This window comes from Ptiloglossa arizonensis, chromosome 9 (genome assembly GCF_051014685.1).
Source record: "Ptiloglossa arizonensis isolate GNS036 chromosome 9, iyPtiAriz1_principal, whole genome shotgun sequence".
In the NCBI taxonomy this organism is placed as follows: domain Eukaryota; kingdom Metazoa; phylum Arthropoda; class Insecta; order Hymenoptera; family Colletidae; genus Ptiloglossa; species Ptiloglossa arizonensis.
Genome location: NC_135056.1, coordinates 21,578,160 through 21,599,769, shown reverse-complemented (window position 1 = coordinate 21,599,769; position 21,610 = coordinate 21,578,160). Strand labels below are relative to the sequence as shown.

General features: G+C 53.7%; 3 protein-coding genes across 9 annotated transcripts; 1 reads left to right on the top strand and 2 right to left on the bottom strand.

Annotated features, from left to right (window-relative positions):
- Positions 1-342: 342 nt before the first annotated feature.
- On the bottom strand, positions 343-2,608 carry Vamp7 (vesicle-associated membrane protein 7). Of its 4 annotated transcripts, none has more exons than XM_076319683.1 (6): positions 2,427-2,608; positions 1,756-1,967; positions 1,544-1,681; positions 1,310-1,471; positions 1,145-1,237; positions 343-1,083 (listed from the first exon to the last, which is right to left on the bottom strand). In XM_076319683.1, the coding sequence occupies exons 2-6, from the start codon at positions 1,957-1,959 to the stop codon at positions 1,015-1,017; spliced, it is 666 nt and encodes a 221-aa protein (XP_076175798.1). In that variant the 5' UTR covers positions 1,960-1,967; positions 2,427-2,608; the 3' UTR covers positions 343-1,014. The 4 variants fall into 4 exon arrangements, with proteins under 4 accessions (XP_076175798.1, XP_076175800.1, XP_076175799.1 ...); XM_076319685.1 differs by lacking the exon at positions 2,427-2,608 and adding an exon at positions 2,120-2,263; XM_076319684.1 differs by lacking the exon at positions 2,427-2,608 and adding an exon at positions 2,061-2,204.
- A 691-nt stretch (positions 2,609-3,299) lies between these two features.
- LOC143150980 (mitochondrial amidoxime-reducing component 1) lies at positions 3,300-8,463 on the top strand. The gene is made up of 5 exons (XM_076319661.1): positions 3,300-3,706; positions 6,469-6,767; positions 7,461-7,739; positions 7,812-8,089; positions 8,145-8,463. The coding sequence occupies exons 1-5, from the start codon at positions 3,700-3,702 to the stop codon at positions 8,317-8,319; spliced, it is 1,038 nt and encodes a 345-aa protein (XP_076175776.1). The 5' UTR covers positions 3,300-3,699; the 3' UTR covers positions 8,320-8,463.
- A 375-nt stretch (positions 8,464-8,838) lies between these two features.
- LOC143150984 (uncharacterized) lies at positions 8,839-21,610 on the bottom strand. Of its 4 annotated transcripts, none has more exons than XM_076319670.1 (7): positions 21,461-21,610; positions 20,000-20,111; positions 18,149-18,250; positions 15,966-16,214; positions 14,531-14,740; positions 12,424-12,573; positions 8,839-10,011 (listed from the first exon to the last, which is right to left on the bottom strand). In XM_076319670.1, the coding sequence occupies exons 2-7, from the start codon at positions 20,090-20,092 to the stop codon at positions 9,946-9,948; spliced, it is 870 nt and encodes a 289-aa protein (XP_076175785.1). In that variant the 5' UTR covers positions 20,093-20,111; positions 21,461-21,610; the 3' UTR covers positions 8,839-9,945. The 4 variants fall into 4 exon arrangements, with proteins under 4 accessions (XP_076175785.1, XP_076175786.1, XP_076175787.1 ...); XM_076319671.1 differs by having other exon boundaries at positions 21,454-21,575; XM_076319672.1 differs by lacking the exon at positions 18,149-18,250.

Below are 21,610 nucleotides of genomic sequence, written 5' to 3'. Positions count from 1 at the left end.
GTGTACGCAGGGCTTCGCGCCCGCTAGCTACGGAACAACGGAGAAACAAAACTGCACGGAGCATGCGCTCCGATACCGCTACGGGAAAAATAGTGCGCAGTTTGCACCGTACGAACGCTTCCGCGTGGACAAAAATCTAACGCGTTTAATGGCCCGGAAGAGACTCGATACTCGATAAATTTCCCCGGTGATTTTATCCGGATGGCGAATAATGGGACCCGGGCCGACGATACGTTTCTCGATTCAACGGAATTCCCTCGCGAGGGAAGAAATACGACGCGCGACCTTCACTTGTTGCACTCGAGTAACAGAGACGCCGGAAATGCACAATAAATCGACCAATCCGTGTAACGCAATTATTTTATTTTGCTTTTTTTCTTTTTTCGTAAAACGTTTTCGTATAGTACAATATACATGATCGACGTTGAAATTATATTTCCGGTTCGGGGCGTATAAACGATATCGGTACTTTTTCGACCGCGCGATACAAACGACACAAGCGCGAACATACTTATATCTATGTGTATACTTCCTCTAAGGATACTCGCATTACTCCTACGTACGTATTGCAGGAACAAACGTTACTTCTCGGTCCCTTACGCGGTAACTCCGAAAACTGTTCGAACGCTGTCGAAAATTTGCCCTTTCCGAGGTACGCTCGAAATAAATACGAAAATATCGGATACCGGTTCTTCTTCTTTGCGAGAAGCGGTTCATCGTTCTGTAAAATTATCTATTATCGGTTCAACGAATAGATCACCTTTCGCGAAGAAAAAAAGAATCGACGCGATTTTTGCGCAAATAATCCGAATACTTTCCTCCGAGACCGAATTTAAGCAGCGGCCGAACAGTTTTTGGAGCAACCGTACCGAGACAATAAAATCCGCGACGCGTCTTTTCCTCCGTTTCTTTTATAAACACCCGTGCACCGCCCAACCGCTGATCCGTGTTGAGATAAATTATTATCACATTGTGGAGACACGAGGTATCGTGTCCGAACGTTACCAGCCCGGATTAATTTCCGACACATTTTTGCCAAGCCAGACCTCCGCAACTTATGGACACGATAACGTATATCACGACCTGTAAAATACGCAACGTTACGTCCGTTCGATAGGAACGAATACAGGATGTTGATACTTACGAGAAGAATCGCGCCGACTATTACATAAATTTTAACGTTTTTCCAAAACAACGACCGCGCCAAATTCCTGCTAGTTTTCCTGAACGTAACGGACTGAAAACAAATACCCAGCGATGATCTCCGTTTCGCATCCGCGATCCTACGTAACGGTAAAATCGTACTTACGTTGGCGGTTAAATTTTCGGCCTTGTTTACCAATAGGTCCAGTCGTTCTCCGCGCATAGTTACGTTATCGATGTTCGTTACCATTATATCCTTCAGTTCGTCCAGTTCGCCGTGAACTTTGGACAATATGTCTAGGTCCTTGTTCGTCTCGCAGTAGTATTTCTAAACAAAGAACAGGTAGTTGCGCGACAAAGCGCAGAGAGCGTACGACCGAAAAAATATCTTTCCATTTACCATTTCGTTGGCTAAAATTCTGCCAAATTCCGTGTTCATGGCGTACGCCACGGCAGTTTGGGCTCCATCGTTGTAAATGATCAGAAATCTTCTCTTAATTTCCGTGAGATACAAGAAAGCTCTGGACTTTTGAAACTCCTTCGAAAGAAAGATATCGTTGCGTTATTTACTCGTAAGTTCTACTTAAAAATTTTGCGAAGCGGTTTACTGACGTCGTCCGTGATACACATGTAAATAATATTGTTGTCCCAGATGTAATGAAACAAATAAGAAGCCTGCGAGTACGTCAGCTTGTCCGGTTGAAGAGGAATCTTGGCCAGAATGTTCTCCGTCACTTCGTCAAAGTTTCCGGCACAGGTAGCGTGCTTCGCCAGGATGACCGTCCCACGAGCCACCACGGAATACAAGATCGGCATGACGAACGCTGCAAAAGAGTCGAAAGTTAGGCTAGAATTTATAATCCCGTTCGTTTAAGAACGGACGAGTCCCGAGTCTGCGACTCCAAGAAGTTACTCGCCGAACGATAATTTTATGTTTACAACTGAATTTCTTATCCGTTATCACGTCGACCAATACCGAAAACAAGATATTGTTGCACTGGTGAGCAGGGGATACGACCAAACGACCGAAACCGATCGATCGTTGCACAAACGACCGAACAGTTCTAGACCTTGTACGCGAAGACGAACAAAGGAATTAATTGGACGAATGATTCGTAACGCGTCGTAGTTTCTAACCTCCAACGAAAGGTCGAACCTTCGATGGATGATTCATCGCTTACGTCCGATGCATGTCATCGTGGAAGAACAAACGATAAAAACACGATGAAATAACGCGCGTTCGAATTCGTCGTAAGACACGATCGACAGTTTTTGCGACCTACCTAGACGAAATTGGACAGGTTGAACGAAGAAACGGTCGTATCGTTGTTTCGATGTTGTATTTTTAAAATCAGCGCCGTTTACTCTTTCGAAAATGCATCTGTGAACGACGTGTTCGATCAATGTATCGTCACTCGATGAAAAAACGATTCGAGAGAATCAAAACACCTGTTCCACGATCCAATAACACTTTGACTCTTGTCGTTTGCAAATGACAGTTCGCCATTGCTCGATGCGTAGTTCACCAGCGCGAACTGTGCGCAACGTTCGTGGCGCGAGTTTCGAAAATACGTTTGCAAACCGTCGAGGTACCTGTCGCTGAAACACGAAAATTTCAAACTATCGTTCGTCGTCCGTTTCTTTCGTCGCAAAGGAATAGAAGTTTCTTGAAAATTTGACGCTTTCGTTAAAAAATATTCCAAGATCGCGTTATTTTCGTTCGTTGCGTTCGCGAGTAATTTCTTTGCAGCGACCCACTCGTTGTAACCAATTTGTTCCAGTATACTTCGCGTTGTTTCCGGGTGCATATTTTCCCCGGTTTCGCAAAACAATTTCTCCGTATTAATTGGAAGTTACTTGTTGTATTTACCAATAGCTGCGTTCTCGTTCCTACGATCGAAAGAATCCTGGGCCAACCGGTGGCAAAACCGTATTTGATCTCATCCTTGCGTGCACATCGTTCGAGTGCATCTCGTACCGCGTCTTGCGGGAGTTCCGCACTCTGATTCTCGGTGTACGTAAATGCTGCAACTTTATCGACGGTGGTAATCGCAGTATCGATTCTGGTCGTTTGGAAGATCGTTCGAACGGTTTGCGCGTATCCCGAAACAACGTCGAGACATTTAGTTTCGAGTTGCTTGGGTCGTTGACCGAGATAGTTTCGAAATGCATCGACAGAATAGGGTCGAGCAACGTGTTTCCAAAGAGCGAAAATGGCGGGGATAGGCGTCTCGAGTCGAACCGATAGGGCGGCGGTCGTGGCAGTTTTCAGGGTTTCGCAGCTGCGCACAATTCGATGAATGTTCGCACGTGGTCGCGCGTTGTCGAGTGAACCGACTGTGCTTACTACACGGGGAAGGGAGGTAGCAGAACGTAAGCGCGGCTAGATAACGGTGTCTTCGTCACGAGGAAGAGATACGGTCGTGTGGTCTCGCAAAGCCCACATTGATTTCAGTTCGTCGTCGACCGGCCTGCACACGACCGACTCGAGGTCCTCCCGTGATCCACGTTCGCACGATTCGTTCCTCGTTCGGGATTTCTGCGAGCTCGACGACGATGCTGGGTAAATATTCTGCTCGTTCGAACCGCGCCAACGTCTCTCGAGTTGGCCGAATCGACACCGTGCGAAACACCATCGAACTCCTCCGTTTCTACCGGTATTGATTTCGTCTCGCGACGGCGATGTCCTTAGGGAAGACGAGATTCGTCCACGACGAAGATCGAATCGGGGAACCAACGGTCGTTCGTTCGAATTTAGCGCAGTTCGACGGGATCTCGGATTCGTTTTCTCCTCTCTCTGTTTCGTGGACCGTTCGAGAACGAAAAGCTGTGCGGTATCGCGACGGATACGGACGTAGAAACGGACCTACCTGGAACGGAAAACTCGTTTTGCTCGCGCGTTGTTCCTTTTTTTTCTCGAGAAAAAATTTTGTCGCGCGTCTCGGTGACTGTGGGTATATATTTAGTATTTTTTTATCGAATCACGCGTTCGCTTCGCTAACTTATATAAGATAAGTAACACGGCGGCTCGATTCGCTCTGAAGATACATCGGGCAACAGACGCGGACCAATCGTAACGATACTCGCTTCGATTCTCTACTCGTTACGATAACTGCCGTAGTGTGTATTTAACGGTATTTACTACAGAATAAAACGTTTTTATTACACCCTACGAAAAACAAGAACACAAACAGAGCGTAGTAGGCGAGGCTCGGTTACGCTCAAGTTCGATCGGTAATTCTGAAGAGGAGAGAGAAAGAGAGAGAGAGAGAAAGAGAGAGAGAGAGAGAAAATTTGTTAAGTCAAAGACTTTCAGTCGCGACTTTCGTTTTCTTTATTTCGAAGGAAATTGTTCGTTATCGCGCGGCAAGTATTTCCGAAGCGAATTCTGCTCGTTCGAGTACACGGTTACGTAATTCGTCCATGGCGCGTTTCAGCGTTCTTGTTAGCGTTAGTTTGCGTTGTTGTTTGCGCGTCGGAGAGCAACGCCCGCGGTATCGATTCCACGCAAACGGTGTGTTGTCACACGGGGCCCTTCCCCCGAACGGTGTTCCTTTGCGCGGCTCGCGCGAAAAACGCGAATCGATAACTGCGAATGGCACGGGGTGCCCGATACGAGCGCAGGGTGGTAAATTCACGCGACACGTTCACGAGTAAACGTAGAAATCGAAAAAAAAAAGTAACCGACACACGAATACGCCTCGTTCCGGCTCTGAACTCGAAATTACGACGAACCAAAGGAGCGGTATCGGTCGCAATGAACGACAATTCATCGAGGTTTATCCAATATTTTGCTTCGACGACGGTTCGAGAGAAGCGGAAAAAACGTTGCGTTGTGTCTGGGTTAGGTCGGATCGATGTCGACTCGTGATAACAATAATAACGACACGTCGTTATTGCGTACGAGGAAAAATACGATAAAGAGAAAAAAAGTGGAGAGAAAACGGCGTTATCCGTAACGTAGACCTCGAGATATCTTTATAGAATTTAACCTCGGAAAGTAGCGTCGAAACGAAAATGAATCAAGTTCGAATCGTAAAGATGAAACTTCTTCGACATAGAGTTCTTTTCCCAATAGAAAAACGGCAGGTGTTTCGTCCGTACGGCTCGTTCGCGTTCCAAGCGTAAACATCTCGAGTCGAATCACGGAGACAGAACAATATCCGTGGAAACGATTTGTCGTTCGATCAAAGGTAAAGTAGACTTGGAAAGCGGACCAACGACTCGAAGCCTGGCGTCGGTGTAACAGTTTTTCCAGTTCCGTGATCCGGATTTGTTTCGCGAAACGTAGAATCGGGAATCATTCCGCGTCCGCGCGGCGATGCAATTGCTGGAAAGTGGGAAGACGATCGGGACATCTGTCGGTAGTGGAGAAACAAAAAAAGAGATACGCGATGCGCGCATTATTCCGTGGAGATTTTCGAAAGCGCGGCGGACCTCTTTAGCCTACTTTCCCGCGACAGTATCGACGACACGGGACATTTTAGCGCGAGCAAATTGCGCAAACAGTCCGGTGCACGCCCGTTGTCGCGGCGTTCCGTTACGCGGTGCTCGTTCCGATTTCACCCGAACGAAAAGCAGCCAGGTTCCAGTTTCGATGATCCGTAATAACGTTGTTTCGCGTGTTTCCGGTTGGTCGACGTCAACACCGAGTTCCGTTCGAAGAGAACGGTTCCCCGTTACCGTTAATCGTCCTTTGGTATCTCCTATCGACGTTCAATTTGCATCTCGAGCGTTGCCCTTTGTTCGCGAGCGTAACAGGATCCGACCGGTTCACCACCCGAAGAATCGAACGCCACCGACGATTCGCGATTTCGTTCCGAGTCCAATCCCATCGGATCCCAGCGATCTTCTGTTACGATCGCGTTGATACTCGTTCGCGCAACCGGCGATAGATCCGTGGAACGCGGGATAGAAAAATGATTCACGCTCTGGTTGGAGCGGGTTTAGGTAGCGACGAAAGCCTGGTGTTCACCGTTCGGGAACAGGAATCTCGTCGGGGATCTCTTTTTGTCTTTGTTCGCTCGCGTCAGCGATTTGCCTTGCAAAACGATCGCTCCTCTCGTACGGCGCGTTCGTCCGGTCGTGGCTCGGAAATACGCGACAGCTAACGACTCGGTGGCGATCGTTCCGATCTCGAGGTATCGCGGGACTGGAAGTACCGATAATTTATGTATAGATCGGCTGGGGTTTGTTCACGAGTTGCACGGACGCGACGTTTGTTCGAAGATTTTCGTCGCGATTCGAACTCGATGATCTCGCGGCAGAGCGTTTCGCACGGTCGCTCGACCGTTGCGAATTAATCGAGGAACGTTTCACGAGCAGACAAAACACGACTGACGTACGTGTCGGCGGTGGTCGTCGGTGCCGGGACGGTGGCCGTCTTCCTCTGGTGGTGGTGGACCAAGAGGCAGAAGGACGCGCCGCCCTCGCAATGGCGAAAGGTCGGCGAGCTCAGCGACCTGATCGCGTTTCCGGTCAAGTCGCTCGGATCCGTACGAATGACGTCGATGGAGTGCACCACGCTGGGCTTGAAGTCCGGCTGGATGAGGGATCGGACTCTGCTGGTCATCGACCTCAACGGACACTTCGTCACCGCCAGGCAGGTGCCAAAAATGGTCCAGGTACGCTCGACGAACCAACATTTTATCCACCGATCGTTTCCGTTCGCCATCGCGCATTTATCGCAAGGATTGACCGTATCTCGGACAAAATGGAGTCGAATCTCGACTCGAACTGATTACGCGTTACGAAACTACGTTCGATTATATTCTCGAGTATCGGTGACATTGTTGCACGATGATCGCGCAAATGAAAAATTAATCCGTCCATGGAGAATCACCGAGAACGGTTTCGAGCGCGCCTTACGCGATGGTGGCTCGATAGCAAAGAGTAATTGCGCGCGTATCGTGCAGCACGCCAACGCCGCGACGACGTTACGATTCGCGATCGAGCAACCGACGAATTATCCGGCCCGATCGACGTATCTTCCGCGGTGAAACGAAACGCGGGTTCCGTTGCACGGAATAACGAGAAGGAATCCTCGTGAAAGTCGACGAGCGGATCGGAAACGGATCGACGGGCTATCGCGTCTCCGTTCTCTTTCCTTCCGCGGGTCGTCCTCGCGGATCGTGGTGACCTCCTGCGCGCTTAGGGGCCTCGTTTCGAGAAAGATTCTCCTTCGCGAGACTTTTACGATCGAGATCAACGAATCGTTTCATCGCCGTGAACTCTCGCGAACGATCGATCGGTCACCGCGAGGAGTTTTTTCGTTTCGAGTTCGATCGAGTTCGGATAAAGTAACGTTTCGGTTCCAGGTGATTCCCAGCGTGACCGGATCGATCCTGAAGCTCTCCGCTCCGGGCATGATGTCCGTATCGATCGATTTGTCGCGAATCAAGGGCAAGGGATTCTACGTAGGAGTTTGGGGCCAGGCCGTGGCGGCCTGCGATTGCGGCGAGGAACCGGCGAGATGGTTGTCCCGTTTCCTTCTTCAGGAGGACGTGGGCTACCGGCTGGTTTACTATCCGTTGCAGCATCCGATGCGCGGCGTGAGGAACAAGCAGAAACGGTTCCTGCTGACCGCCGACGACACCGTAAGTTTCGGTCACGGTTAACGAAACGCTAGATCGTTCTTCGAACGAAATACCTACGCTTGTGCCGGACAGGGAGCCTATCCTGACTCGACCAGCTACTGCCTGATAAACGAGAGCTCGGTGACGGATCTGAACGCTCGATTGAAGGAGCCGGTAGCTCCGGAACAGTTTCGCCCCAACTTCGTCGTAAAAGGCGCCGTCCCGTACGAGGAGGACAGCTGGGGCTGGGTGAAGATCGGCGACGCGATCTTCAGGAACGTCATGCCGTGCACCAGGTGCATCTTCACCACCATCGATCCGGCCACCGGGAAAAAGAACCCGGACGCCGAGCCCTTGAAAACCCTGAAAAGGTACGTCGATGCACTCGTCTCGAGACCGTTCCATCGTACAACGTTCCGTGTACAGTTACAGACAAGTGACCGATCCAACTTATCGGCCCGTCTTCGGCGACAGTCCGGTGATGGGAATTCATCTCGGTCTGAGGAGTCCGAACGGCACCGTGCGATTGGGAGATCCGGTTTACGTTGGCGAGACCACCGAGCAACCTACCGATCAGCAACCGTTGATATCGCCTCCATAGCTACACCGATGGGCTTCCTGCGAAGACGAGATTCTCTTCTACGGGGAAGCCGAAGGGTCGGTAAACGGAGACCGTTTACCGACCGGGTCGACCGGGAACGTGAACTCGTAGCGAAGCCCCGCTCGAAAATACGTTTCTCGATTCGAATCCAACGACGATCGCGATCGACTCGATCGAGACGGGTGTTCGCGCACTGTCGATTCGAACACCGTCGATAGGACTTGTACCGCGATAGCGTCGTCGGTAATTCCGGCAAGTGTATACCGCTCACGAGGTAATCTTTTTTACCGAGGAGGACGATCATTAGTCGCGGAAATCGTTCTTCGATTGTATTTTTTCTAGAGCTCGAGCGCGAGTTTACGGCGACGTTCGAGACGTTTCGTCGTTTCTACGTTTATATTTGTAACCGAGTTGATCGATCGTCGATCGATCAAAATAAAGAAACGCAGAGAAACGTGGTTCACCGTGGTTTCACCGTGGGCATCTCGATCACGTTGCTTTCCCGTTGGGTGGCACGACGAACCTGTACGTGCGTTTTTTTTTTACGACAATAATATTTATTTATTTACACTACAAAACAACAGGGGCGATTTACATAAGAGAGATAATGCGTTCAATTGCGAGTGACCGACACACCTGGACGGGCATCGATCGATAACCGTTCTCTTGGTAGACTTTCCCGTGTTCGGGAAATCTAAAAAGGGAACGGTATCGTTCGAGATACGGGACGAGCGCGGTGAACGTTCGACGCACGATATATTACAAACGCCACGGCGAAGCGTAACCGATCTTACGTGTCCGTTTCTGTACAAAGGACACGGGGACTCGTCGGTGATCCGTTTCACCGCGATCGTCGCCGCGGTAGCAGCCTTTAGGGAAGCAACGGACGAGGAGACGAGGGCTGCCGAACGAAAGGGGAGCTGCGCGGATCGTTTCGGAGGAGAGAACGAAAAAGTCGAACGATCGATGCTCGGTACCGTTGCCTTCCGGGAAGAGCTATGTACAAGTTCGCGCGAGTCTCTTTACGCGATCCGACGAGTGAACGGAAAGAACGGGAAGACCGAAGTCGAACGTTCGACGGGAAGAACGCGTATTTTTTGCGCGCGTTGCGCGGAAAGATCGAACGATCTCGCGTTCCAACGAAACGCGAAAGGTATAGGATGTAGCGGAACAATCGAGTTCGATTTTCGCGCGGAGCGCGTGGTGATTCGTTTGTCCGTTACGTGTAAACGCAAACCAGGAAACAACCAGCGGGAGGAAATCGTAGAACGGAGGTAAAAAGAGAGAGAGAGAGAGAGGCATAAGGGTCGAAGGGACGGAGGGTAACGGGCGAGAACGAAGCCGGCGGGCTGAGAGAAGGAGGGTGTGCGGGGGATCGCGATCTCGATTTGCGCGCGGAAAGTCGCGAGGTTGTGCGCAAATTCGCGAAGAGGATTCCACCATCGACGAGGTACGCTCGGGACCTCGGGGACAAGGTAGCAACGTGCCGGGTGGTCGCGTTGCCAACGTCGTACCCGTGTTCCAGCGACGGTTACGGCTCGGCGATCGCTCCCACGTTGCCCGGCCGCTTCAGGACCATCGAATCTTTTATCGTACTTCCTCACCCTATTCCTTTCGCACCGAGTTCTAGATGATGGAAGTGATCAATCTCGCCTTGAAGTTAACGATGCGCTCGCTCGTCGCTGCCAGGCGCTGGAAAACATTAAACAGTCACGATGTATTCGCGTTTCGTTGACGATTTCCACGACGAAATCGAAACTCGATTCGAGGATCGGTCGCGATCTTATCTCGCGAGTACGTACGGTGGTCGTCGACCCGGTATCGAGTACCAGCGATCGAAGGAAAGAAGGATCAGAAGTAATTTCGAACACCGTTTCGAATACCGTTTCGAATACCGTGCCTATGCGCGAGATTCGTACCCGTTCCTCGATTATACGCACAAGATGCTCGATAACGTGGAAACGGTCTGCGAATAGTTTCGCTCGGGACGTTTCCGATTTTATAATTTTGCGAAACGAAAGGAACCGACGATCCGAACGAAAGCTGTTCTTTCTAAAAATTCCCTTATGTTCGAATCCCGACGAATCGTAAAACGTTCTCGCGACGCGTTGCGCTCGCTCTCGAGCGTTTTCCGTTCCCGTGATCGAAGTTTCACCGAGTCGAGAGGGAAAAAAACTTTGGTCGGCGATGTGTTTTTCCGCGCCACGAAATCGGAGTCTGTAACGAAGTTTCCGAGAGTCGGCGAGTCGATGGGAAGCAGAGGAATTCCGCGCGATGCGCGAAGCGTGAACGCTTTCCAGCCGATGGCCGCTGCTCGAACGAAGTTGCGCACAATAAACCACGATTAGCGTTAACAACGCACTTTGCAACCTGCCGCGATATCTCGCGGTTATTCCCCGATACGCGACCGCGTCCATTGTCTTCTCGTTCGGATCTCGTTTCCGGTAAGTACGATAAACTACGCGATCGACCTAACCGCGAATAATGTTTTCTTTTCCCCCCACTTTCCTCGAAGCGATTTCGTACGCGAGTAGAAAAAGGAAATCCGCGGAAAATTCCGTCATCGTTCGCCGCGTTTCCACGCCTCTGGTCAACGTCGAGAACAAAATTCGCGAATGTTTCCCCTTTTGGGAAACGGGACAGCTTTTACGGAATCGTGTCTTCGGAGACGAGAATTATCCATCGACGATCGAACGTACTCGAAACGAGCTATCGATATTATTGTATCGAATAATTAAAAGTATTCTCCAAAGGTATCGTCCGTGTTCTCTAGCGAGAAGAAGCGTCGCGAAGACGCGCGTAGACGTCTGGTTGAAAGATCTCTCCTCGAACGGCCTCGAAAGAAACGAAAAGTTTGCGCGCAACGTAGCGAGAACGTATTCGGCGAGTACGTGGAAGCCATTTGCGCGATCCGCGCGCGACATATGTTCGTAACCGAATCGAATCTCGAACAGTTTCGAAAACGCCTCGAACGGTCCACGTTTACGGGTCAAAGGATCGTCGCGAATTCCGGTCGAATCGAGGAGAGCCGGTCAGCCATCGTGCCCCTGGCAATATCGCGTGCCAGGTGGCGGGTAGCAGCTGCTTGCATAAGTCAGCCGGCAAATGGACGAGCTATTTCATAGAGAAAGTCGCTTACATTTTTGCTTTCCATCGATCCCGACGGGGGCGCTTGCGTAATCGGCCGGTTTTAATATCTGGAACGACAACGCGCCGAGCTCGCGCGACTTTCGGCGAAATCTACACGAGAATTTCAATCGTCGAACGACTCGTGGGATCCTCGACGATCTTTTCGGTGTTCTTTCCGTCGCGAGAGACGCTCCGAGTTCGAAAAGATCGGTGGCCGATACCTCGATCGAAACGCGTCAGCTTCTTCTCGGGAATCGAGCCGTTCGTACGCTCGATTTCGATCCCAGAATCGGCGCCGCGATTTCGATCGATCACGGTTTCAAGATCCAACGCGCCGATAAAGAACGTTACGAGAACGCATTGCGTCTGCCCCGACGAGGGGAAAAAAACATCGTTCGTGGGTTTTTTTTCCGCGAGCTCGTTGCGCGCGTTCTCGATAGTATCGATGTAGTTTCACTTTCGAAGAGATCGATTGCGCAAAACGAAAGATTCTATTTCGAGTTCCGCCCTAGAAAAGTGCGATTCGAAAAAAAAAGTTTGCGCTCTCTTTCCTCCCGAAGTAGTTCGCGTTACGTCGTTCGTACGGAAAATCCTGCGAGAAATACACGATCGTAGCTCGACGCGTTCGATCGTACGACGCGAGTCGTAATCGTCTCCGGTCGCGAGGATCGTCGATCGTCGGTTTTATCGTTCGCGTCGTTTCCGCTCGGGTGGACACGATCGATTTCCACTCCCGGAGGAGGCGAGCTTCGTCCGTGTCCGCGAAACGAGAACTTTCCGCCCGCGATCTTTCACGCTCGTTGCGCAAAGCGTATCGTCCGCGTAACGATCGTTGGCGGAGCTCGCGAGCGAATCTCCCATGCGAAGCGGTGGCCCCCACGGTATTCGAGTGCCACCGATCGTTTCGAATCTTTTCGAAGATGGCTCCCACGACTCGATCGCGTCTCTCGCGCTGAAAACGATACGGATACTCACAAGGATGAGGTCCTGTAAGAGATTCGATATTCCTCTGTTGGCGATCACGAAGAGCCTGGTCACCGGTCCAGGAACCGCCTCCTGGGTATCGTCCGCTTTTCCACCGACGCCTCCCGAAGCGCTGGCCTGACTTCCGCTCCCGGCCACCAGCTGCAAACAATCAAAACCTCCGGTCAAGTCGGACGTCGGGTAACGCGACCGCGTCGCGTTCTCGGAGCGAGCACGAGAGAAGGTGGATGAAAGACACGTCGCCCAGATCGGTCTTTGTCATTGATCGTTGCGCGAACGTTCTTTATCTTTTTTTTTTTTTTCTCTATCGTATCAACGGGGAGATAGTTGCAGCGTGTAGCAGCTCCGCGTCCAGCTCCAGCGCTCCCGACACTACGGTGCTCGTTACATCCTGAATCCTACTTGCGGCTACGATCCATCGATCTTGCTGCTACGATCCTTACGTGCGTTCCTTCGGCTCGTGAGATACTTTCGAGGGGACGTAGGGTGTCCGTACGCTCGGAAAATCGTCGCGAGAGAGAAGACAGTGATCGACGTTTGGACAAGTTTCGCGCGTTGTCTTCGTCGCGGTACGGACACCCTACGGTGTGCATCGAAACTAAAAACATATTTACCAGGGCCCAATGAGACGATCGAATTACTGGTGAAGATTACTGGCATCGTGACGCACGCTCGACGATACTTACCGGTCGTTCGCTAGTCCGGCAACGGAAACGTACGTCACGCAACGTGCTACTACAAAGTTCGTCGCTCGGTGGCAGACGATTCGGCCGTGCGAATATTCGGCGTATCCCGTAACGCGGTCTTCTTCGGGTGGAGCGAAGCCGAGCCGAGTCGTCTGCCAGAGCTGCGTCCTCGGTGCGTTTTCCAACGGGAAACGATCAAACTACGGCTACGTCGCTAAGAATACGGTGCAATGGACGAGTACTCGATCGCAACAACGAGAGAATCGGCAATCGATCAATGGCTGGCCGAGAGATTCCGGGTCGTCCAATCAGCCGGGTGCTTCGCCGAAGAGATGTTCGGTACGTGGTCGTAGCGTCGGGTCGCGTCGGGATCTTGGGCCGGATGGAACGATCGGAAGGAGGCGAGTCTCGTTACGGATCGTCTTCGGGAGGATAGAGGCTGCTCTTGCGCGTTGAGTCGCGAGCGAACCGCGAACCTTGACGCGCGCCGGAATCTCCGGTGTTCCCCTCGAAGCGGAGATCCGGGCGCGCGATCGAGGCCACGGAGAGGTACGCGCGTGCCCGACGAGGAGAGAAGAAAGACAGGGAGCGAGGTACGCGCGCGAACACAAACGCGAACCAGAGAACGGACAGGAAGAAGTTAGTCGCGCGGTCGCGGAGTGGTTGGGTAAACGGAAGGCGGAAAGTAAACGGAGGTACGTGCGAAACGAGCGGTTGGCGGTCGTTAGCCACGTGCGAGGAGCAAGACGTGCAAATCAAACACAGCCGAGTGCAGCTATTATGCGCGCTAGACGGACGGCCGCGTGCTACGAGCCGTTAAAGACGCGATTCGCAGCTCACGGACGCGCGAACTACTTCTTTCCGAGGGACTTCCGAACGAGAACGCGATCGATCGTCGCGAATTCGCGAGTAGCGCGCGCCCGAACCCTCCCCCACCCCCCTTGCGCGATTTCGAGGAACTCGTTGATTCGCGAACGCCCGGTCTCGTCCCGCTCGGCCGAAGAGTTCGAACGTTCCTCGTATCCGACCGACCCTCGCGACCACGGATCCCAAACCCCTCGAAAGAAGTATTCGCTGTTGAAAGTATCGGCGCAAGGTCCCCGGAACAACGAGAACGAAGCGGAAATGAAGAAACGTAGAGAAAAAGAGCAAAAAGAAACAAAGAAAGAGAGAAATAGAGAAAGAGAGAGAGAGAGAGAGAGAGAGAGAGAGAGAGAGAGAGAGAGAGAGAGAGAGAGTGAAAGAAGCGAGGGCAAACGGAAGACGACTCGGCTCGATCGGGAGGCGATGTTCGGTGTCCGGGGTGGACCGACCGAGTATCGCGTATCCGGAGCCGGGTCGATTCCGTCGACCGGGAGATAAGTGCAGTTCGGCAGTGTCCAGTTCGGCTCTGCTCGGAAGGATTGGCGTACCGGTGGTAGGTTGCCGGCTCCTGGCGCGGCCGGTGCGCTGGTCGAGGATCCCGCCGTGGCCGAGGAACCACCTGGAGCGGCAGCAGGGGCGGCATCTTGGGGAGCCGGGCCCAAGTCCCGGGAGGCGCTTAGGCCGAGCCCAAGGCTCTGCGTACCTGCGACCACGCGGTACACCGTGCCCGCCGCTCTTGCCGCCCCGTCGGCCGCTTGCTAAACGAGAACAGAGACGAGAACTTTCGTTTACTGATCCGATCCACGGGGCGAGCCCGTCTTTTCTACCGATCGTTCAAGTCCCGCGTTTATCTCCCGCCGAACAGGAACCCTGGGAACCCGCTGTAATCGTTCTTCGAGCATTCGTACTCCTCCGGTTACGTCCGGTCCGCTAACCGCTACCTTCGATCTTGCGCCAATCTCCTCGGCTGCGGAATTCTTTCGACCGTGGTCGCCTCGCGCGATACAGGTTGCTACTGGTTTCGTTCCTGGATGAAAAGTGGAGGATCCGCTGCTCGAGGTTCGCCGGCGTCGACGATCGAAACTTTCCAGAGTGGAAGATTCCACCGATCGTTCGCCGAGGAAACGATTTCGAGCGGTCGTTCGACGCGTCGAGTCTTTCGCGAGAAGAGTACCCGCTCGTTGACCTTTGCTCGCGCTCGTTGCGATCGAATCGTTCGCGCTCGCGCTCGCGCGTATCGTTTCGAACGGCAGTTTTCCGACTCCGTAAAAGGTAGCCGTGAGTCGACCAGTTTCTCGCGATCGCGCGGTTACCGTTCGCGTACGCGGACAATGGATACCGTGACTTTTCTCGCGCGAACTATCGCGATCGCGTACCCGCGGAAAAGCGGACTCGTTCCTCGAATAAATAGGAGAAACCACGGACGATTCGCGCACCGCGTTATTATCCTTGAAACGGAGTCGGAGAAACTTTGGTCGTTCGCGATTAACCGAAGCGCGCGACTCTCGCGGTTCACCCGTTCCGAACGCGGAGCTCGAAATCGAAATCGAAAAGCTCCAGGATCGAAGGCGATCGCGACTATTCTCCGCGAGGCCGGGTCGTGCCTAGGTCAGGAACCTTGGAACAGTGAGCAATCGACGGAGCTCGGCAATTCGGTCGTAGACTTTCACCGGTGTCTCGAAGCAGACGCCCTTGCGGTCGCGCGAAACTCGCCTCTTACTCGAATATTGAACAATCTACCGGCCGTGTCGCGCTATTACCGAGATTCTTGCGTTATCGCGTTCGTTTCTTTTTCTCTTTTCGCAACCGGGGAGCAACGGAACGCAAAAAACCTCGCAAGGATCGTACCCGGCGTTTTCCGCTCGAATCGTTTCCGCGATTCGTCGTTCGCGACCGAGCGCAAACGGTAACCTCCATTTTTCAGCCGACGTTCCTCCAGTATCGACGAAGAGGGAAGCGTTCCCGAGACCGCGGAAAACTCACCCTGATAATGTCGAAGAGGAAGTTCCCGGAGCCCGCGCCGCTACCGCCGCTGCCCCCGGAACCGCCGAACCCAAAGTTCAGGAACCTCTTGTTCCTGTTCTCGTCGTCCTCGGCCTCCACCTCGTCGAGCGGCGTCAACCTCCCCGAGTCCTCGCTACCTTGCTCGTCCGCGAACTGCACTTTCACCTCGTTGTTCTGCGATTCGGCCGCCACCTCGTTCGCCCTGTCCTCCGCCTCCGGGTTCGCGTCCTGCAAGCAGAAGTTTCACGGTCGATCTCCTCGAAACGGTTCCGAGACGAGTCGGCGTCGATCGATCGTCGAATCTTCCGAGCTGCGTCCAGCTTCCGAAAAATCTTCCTGGCTTTTCCCCGGCGATCGATCGACGCCCCCGGATCGGAACGGTCCGAGCGTTTGTCTCGCTTGACGGGGATCGAGGCGTGTTCTCGCGATGTCTCGTGATCGGGAAACGCGTCGATCGGTCGATGCGACGTCGAAACGCGCGAGCATCGGGGACGAGGTCGACGATTCCCGCTCGTTTCGTCGAGAATCGTCGAATTCGAGTACGGGGTGCCGATGCGATTTTTCGGGTCGTGAAAGCAGCGGTTCTCGCAGAGGGGTGCAGACACTTGGACGCAGTCGTGACCTTTGTACCCAAAGTATTGCCAACGTTTGGTCGCAACGGCGATCCGAGTCGTGGTTCGTTGGTCGCGTTATCGAGAACGATTCCAGTCGACGACGCATCGAACGCAACGACCACGCGACGTACGCGCCGATCGGCGCGTCGTCGCACACACAAGCGGAGAAACTTTCGAGCAGCCCGCTCGAAAGAGTCTGGAAAGGATGAAGCGGTCGATGGAACGGTGAAAATACGGTCCACCTCTTCGGAAGGTTTTACGGTTCCGATGAACGACGAAAGCTGGGAGAGCACCGCGAACGGAATGAGAGCGAGAGCGAGAGGAACAGAGAAAAAGAGAGAGATAGTGAGAGAAAGAGAGAGAAGCAGAGAACGCGAGAGACGTTCGATGGACGATGCGGTTCGAAGAACGAGAACGCGAACGGACGGAAGAAGACGAGTTTAACGGAGAAGCGCACACGGAAAGAGAGGGAGTACCAGTTAGCGGACAAGAGAAGAAAAGTGCTTCGGCGTTTGGGTCCCGCAGCAGTCCCGATTGCGCGGTGATTCGTCCTCGACGGGTACGATTCGTTTGTTTACGCTTCGGTTCGTCGACCTTGGACGTTTCGCCCGGCTGGCCATCGACGCCATCAAGCGACGGTGGTCCCGATGTCGTTGGTTTCGATAGTGGTCGGCTGGTTGGTACCCGAGGGCGGAACGGTCGAGGCGTCTTCGTCCTCGTCGGGCGGAAAGGTCGGCAACGCGACCGAGACCTTCGAGCCGTTCGAGCTGGTCGAGCCGAACCCGTTCTTCCCGTGTTCCGCGTCATCGTCCTCGTCGTCCTCGAAGGGCGACTTGGCGGTCGCGGTCGATCCGGCTCCGAAACCGCCACCGGAACCGCCGCCGGCGGTCTGCTGGTTGTTGCCGAGGAAATTGCGCAGCACGACCGGGCCGAGGGCACGGATGATTTCCGCGACTATCGCGTTCACCTTTTGTTCGATCATCTAGAAAACAAGGGCTCTTAGCTGGCTCCGAGTGGACGGCCCTTCGCCCTGGGCTGTTCTTAGACCGTTTCGCCGGGCAGCGTGGTTCGTTCGTTCGTTCGTTTGTTCGTTCGTCGTTGAATCGGGTGTGCCGAGGGACCGTGTGCGTCGTTTCGACGATTCCGAGCTCCGTCGGGGTACGGAGCTCTCGAGAGGAGGAAATTTATCTCGTCCCGGTTTCGGGAGAATCCTTCTCGATTCGAGATCCCGCGCGTCTCGACCCGCGAAAGCGATCCAACGAGCGTACGCGCTCGCGAACCAGGAAACTATCCGCGCGAACTGCGAATCGAACTTTCTTTATAGGAATGCCGATCGCGCGCGCATAAATCGCGATTCCATCCGAGTCGCGCGAGCCGCGACCGACTCTCCCGATCGATATTTATACGCGCGTGGACCCTCACGTTCGATCTCCCGCGTCGGTCGAACGAAACCGACGCCGGATCTCGAACGACCGAAACTCGCGCGGTTTGTTCGGAATGGTCCTGGTCGTCTGCAGGATTTCGCTGCCGATTTCGGCGGCGGCTCACCTGAGAAGCTTCGGGGAAGAGTTCCCGCAGGATACCGATCGTCCTTTTGCTGCGCAGGGCGGCCTCGTTGTCGGCTTCGATCATCATCAGCCGATCGAGTGCCTGAAAAAAGTTGCCCCGTGTCCCTGGAATGTGTATTTCGTCTGGCCCGCGGACCCAGTTTCGAGACACCGGAGGGATCGATTTATCGACAGGAGGAAATAAACGAGATCGTCGTTTCGATCGTTCTCGGCGAGGAGGAAGCTCGTCGATGGGGGCAACCTCGAGCGGAAAGGATCCGATTCAAATCGTTCGAGGAGCAGCGCGTCGAAAGGTTCTCGGGCTCGGTCCAAGTTCCGCTCCGTCGCGCTACCGATCGTCGTGTTTTGCAACGGCGCGGAAAAAGCGCGGGATAAATCGATCGCGGACACTCGGACGGTCATCGTACCGAAAAGTTGCTCAACCTGGTCGCCGCGGTTCGCTTTCCCTCGAATCCCGCTCGCGTTCGACCGACTCTTGCGATATTCGTTTCCGCGCGTTGCATTTGCGTCCGCAACGATATTGGCCGCAATTTCGCGTTGCTCTTAAAAGGCAACCGATTTGGAAAGTCCTTCCGCGGACTTTCGAGAAGCCCCGCGCAAACGTTCGGCCGCTTATATAGTATCCCGTCTGGGAAGAAATCGGAGGAAAGGCGCGCTCGATCGGGCGTCGATGTCTCCGAGTGGGTGCAAACGTTGGTCGCGTCGTCCGGAAGAGAGCGTTCCTCGTCTCCGCGGAGAAAGACGGTAAACGTGGAACGATACAGAGGGATTGGGAACCACTGTCGAGCGCCTCGAGAATCAAAGATCAGAGAGAGGTTGAAACGCGCGTACGCGCGTGCACGCGAACGCGTGTACGCTTACGCACGCGCTTTCCATTGGGCATCGATCGAGCGAAGAAAGTGTCCGCCGTAACTTCGCGAGTGTTCGCGGCCAGTGAAAGTGTCGGGCCGAAGAAGAGAGCCAGCCGGTTGGACGTCCTGGCTTTTCGACGGACCGTGAGTTTCGTCGCTCGTAAAACGATACTCGGCTCCGTCCGGCCCGGTTCGCCCAACGTTTCCCGTTCAAAATCTCGCCACGGGAATTGCGAGACTTTCGCGCGCGAACGCCCGCCCGTTCGCGCCTCGACGGTGATTCGATCATTCGCACCGACGATTACGCCGAAGCTGGGAGAAAACCCTCTCATCGACGACTCGAAGCGTCTTCGATCCGTCGATCGCGGTCCGTAACGATCGTTGAACGAGGTCGTAACGCTCGTTACGTGCGAAAGAGGCCTTCCGTCGAAAGCGAAACAACGTCGTCTCCGATCACCGAATCGATCGATCCGGTCCAACGGATCGGCGCACCGTTTTACCGGACGTCGACAGCCGCGGCGAGAACTTTCGCAACGATCGACGCCCGACGTTTCTTCCATCGTCGATTTACGCGCCAATTAACCGCGGTGGTGCTTGTCGCCGGAGAACGGCGAATTTTGCAAACGGAAATCGAAACTTTCTCCGATTTCGGAGCTCCCGACGACGACGAGGTGCTCGTTCGGTGAAATTCGTCCGTTATGGAAAGAGAGCGCGGTCGAATTCGACGTAAAGAAAAACACGTGCGCCGAGGTGAACGTAATTGCCTTTCCTCGTACCGCAACGCGAATCCGCGCCGTTGAAAAGCACGTACGCCTCCAACGATCGAACCAGTTTGCGCGAGCTTTTCTTTTTTAATCCTCGGCGTCTACGTTGCGAAAGATTTCGTATCGTTACGGTTCGCGCAACTCTCCGTTTCGTTCTTCTTCTGGAGGAGAGCTCGATCCGCGCGAACTTAACTTGCTTTTTCGCGAGAAGCTTACCTCGGACCGAAGCCGTTCTCCTTCGGGGAGCGGATTCGAGTTGACCAGAGCCACGCACAACGCAGTTGCGATCACGACCAATGCGGACTTCATGTTCGTTCGGGTAGCGTATCTGCAAGAAAGATCGTTGCGTGAGTGGAAGGTTCGTCGAATGTTCGGTGTCTCGATGCGGTACGCCGCGCCGGACCCGGAAATCGTACGAGAAGATTCCGGAGACAAAGACGAGAAGGCGAAGGGAGTCCGAGCGCGATCGTCGCGGAGAGGGGAGCGATGGCTCTCCTTTCTCGAGCACGGATACGTTCGAAACTATCGCTTTCGACCGAATGAAAGTCGAGAATGCCGTTGGCATCCACCGCGCGGAGATTCTCGCGGAAAGATGCTCCGACGCGATCCGCGAACGACTTTGCCCAAGGCGGTACCCGTTTCTCGTTTCAACGGAAGCGGTTGCGACGTACTCGGACGAAATACGTGGGTTTCTCGAACGCGGAACGCGTTCGTTCTCCGCGCACGCCTCGCGGACCGAGATGGAAATCGAAAGGGGACCGTTGCTCGTTCGGACGCCCGATCGGGCCTATAATCGCGGTGGCGAGCAGCCAGAATACAACGGAGCCAATATAGATTCAGTCCGCGTATCTTCGATCGAACGATGGTGCAACGTTGCGCGTCGGAGGTCGAAGATTAGCTAGTTACGTCGATCGTGTTCCCCGTTGCCGCGCGCAAACGGGCTCGTATTATCGTCGCGGTGAAACGGAAGGAAGAAAACGAGAACAAAAAGGCGTGCTTTCGCCTTAGCTAAAAACTGTCGTGAAATTTCTACCATTGAAACCGTGAGGCGATCGTTGCAAAAAGTTGGCGACTAGTTTCGCGGCGGGCGTCGTTTATCGACGGAGAAAGGTAACGAGCGCGGCAGCTGCCAAACTTTCCTCCCGAACGCGAGAGAAAGAAATCGACGACGTTCCGGTGCGCGTCGATCCAGCGAGAAAAGTCGAAGAAAAGAGAAAAAAAGACGAGCGTCACGGCCGAGAACGGAAAACGTATTTTTCTCCGGACACCGGAGCACGAGGTGGCTCGCGAGTTTCGAGTTTCTCCTCGAGCTGGTCGTTCTCGTTCGAGAACCACTTGGCGAAAGATTTTCACTCGGGCGACGCGACACCACTGCGCGATCGAACTCGAGGAGGAATCTCCGCGTTTCTCGAGAACTTGGAATCGCGAGTTGGCTCCGGGAGCGAAACGGGGTGTCACTTGTACAGCTGTGCGAACGAACGCGTCTCGAAAATTCGATCGCGAGGATATCTCGGCCGGGAGCGGATCCCGCGAGAATCCCGGAAGCTCGATGGTTCCCTGGGTCGTTCGGTCCGTGTCACGTGCTCCGTAATTCCAGCACCTCGCCGCTGGAACGCGGGTTATCGCGGGAACGGTTCCCCGTTCGTCCGTACGTCCGTCCGGGAACTCACCACACACCGTTTATTAAATCCGTCACTTGGTAACTTTTGAACCGGCCGCTTCTAAAGAGGACCCAAAAGGAACTCTCGGCGGCTCCTGCTCTCGTCGACTTTTCTGTGACTGTCTGTGTAACGGAGCTTAGTGAGCGGCTTTTATTAGAAGGAGGGG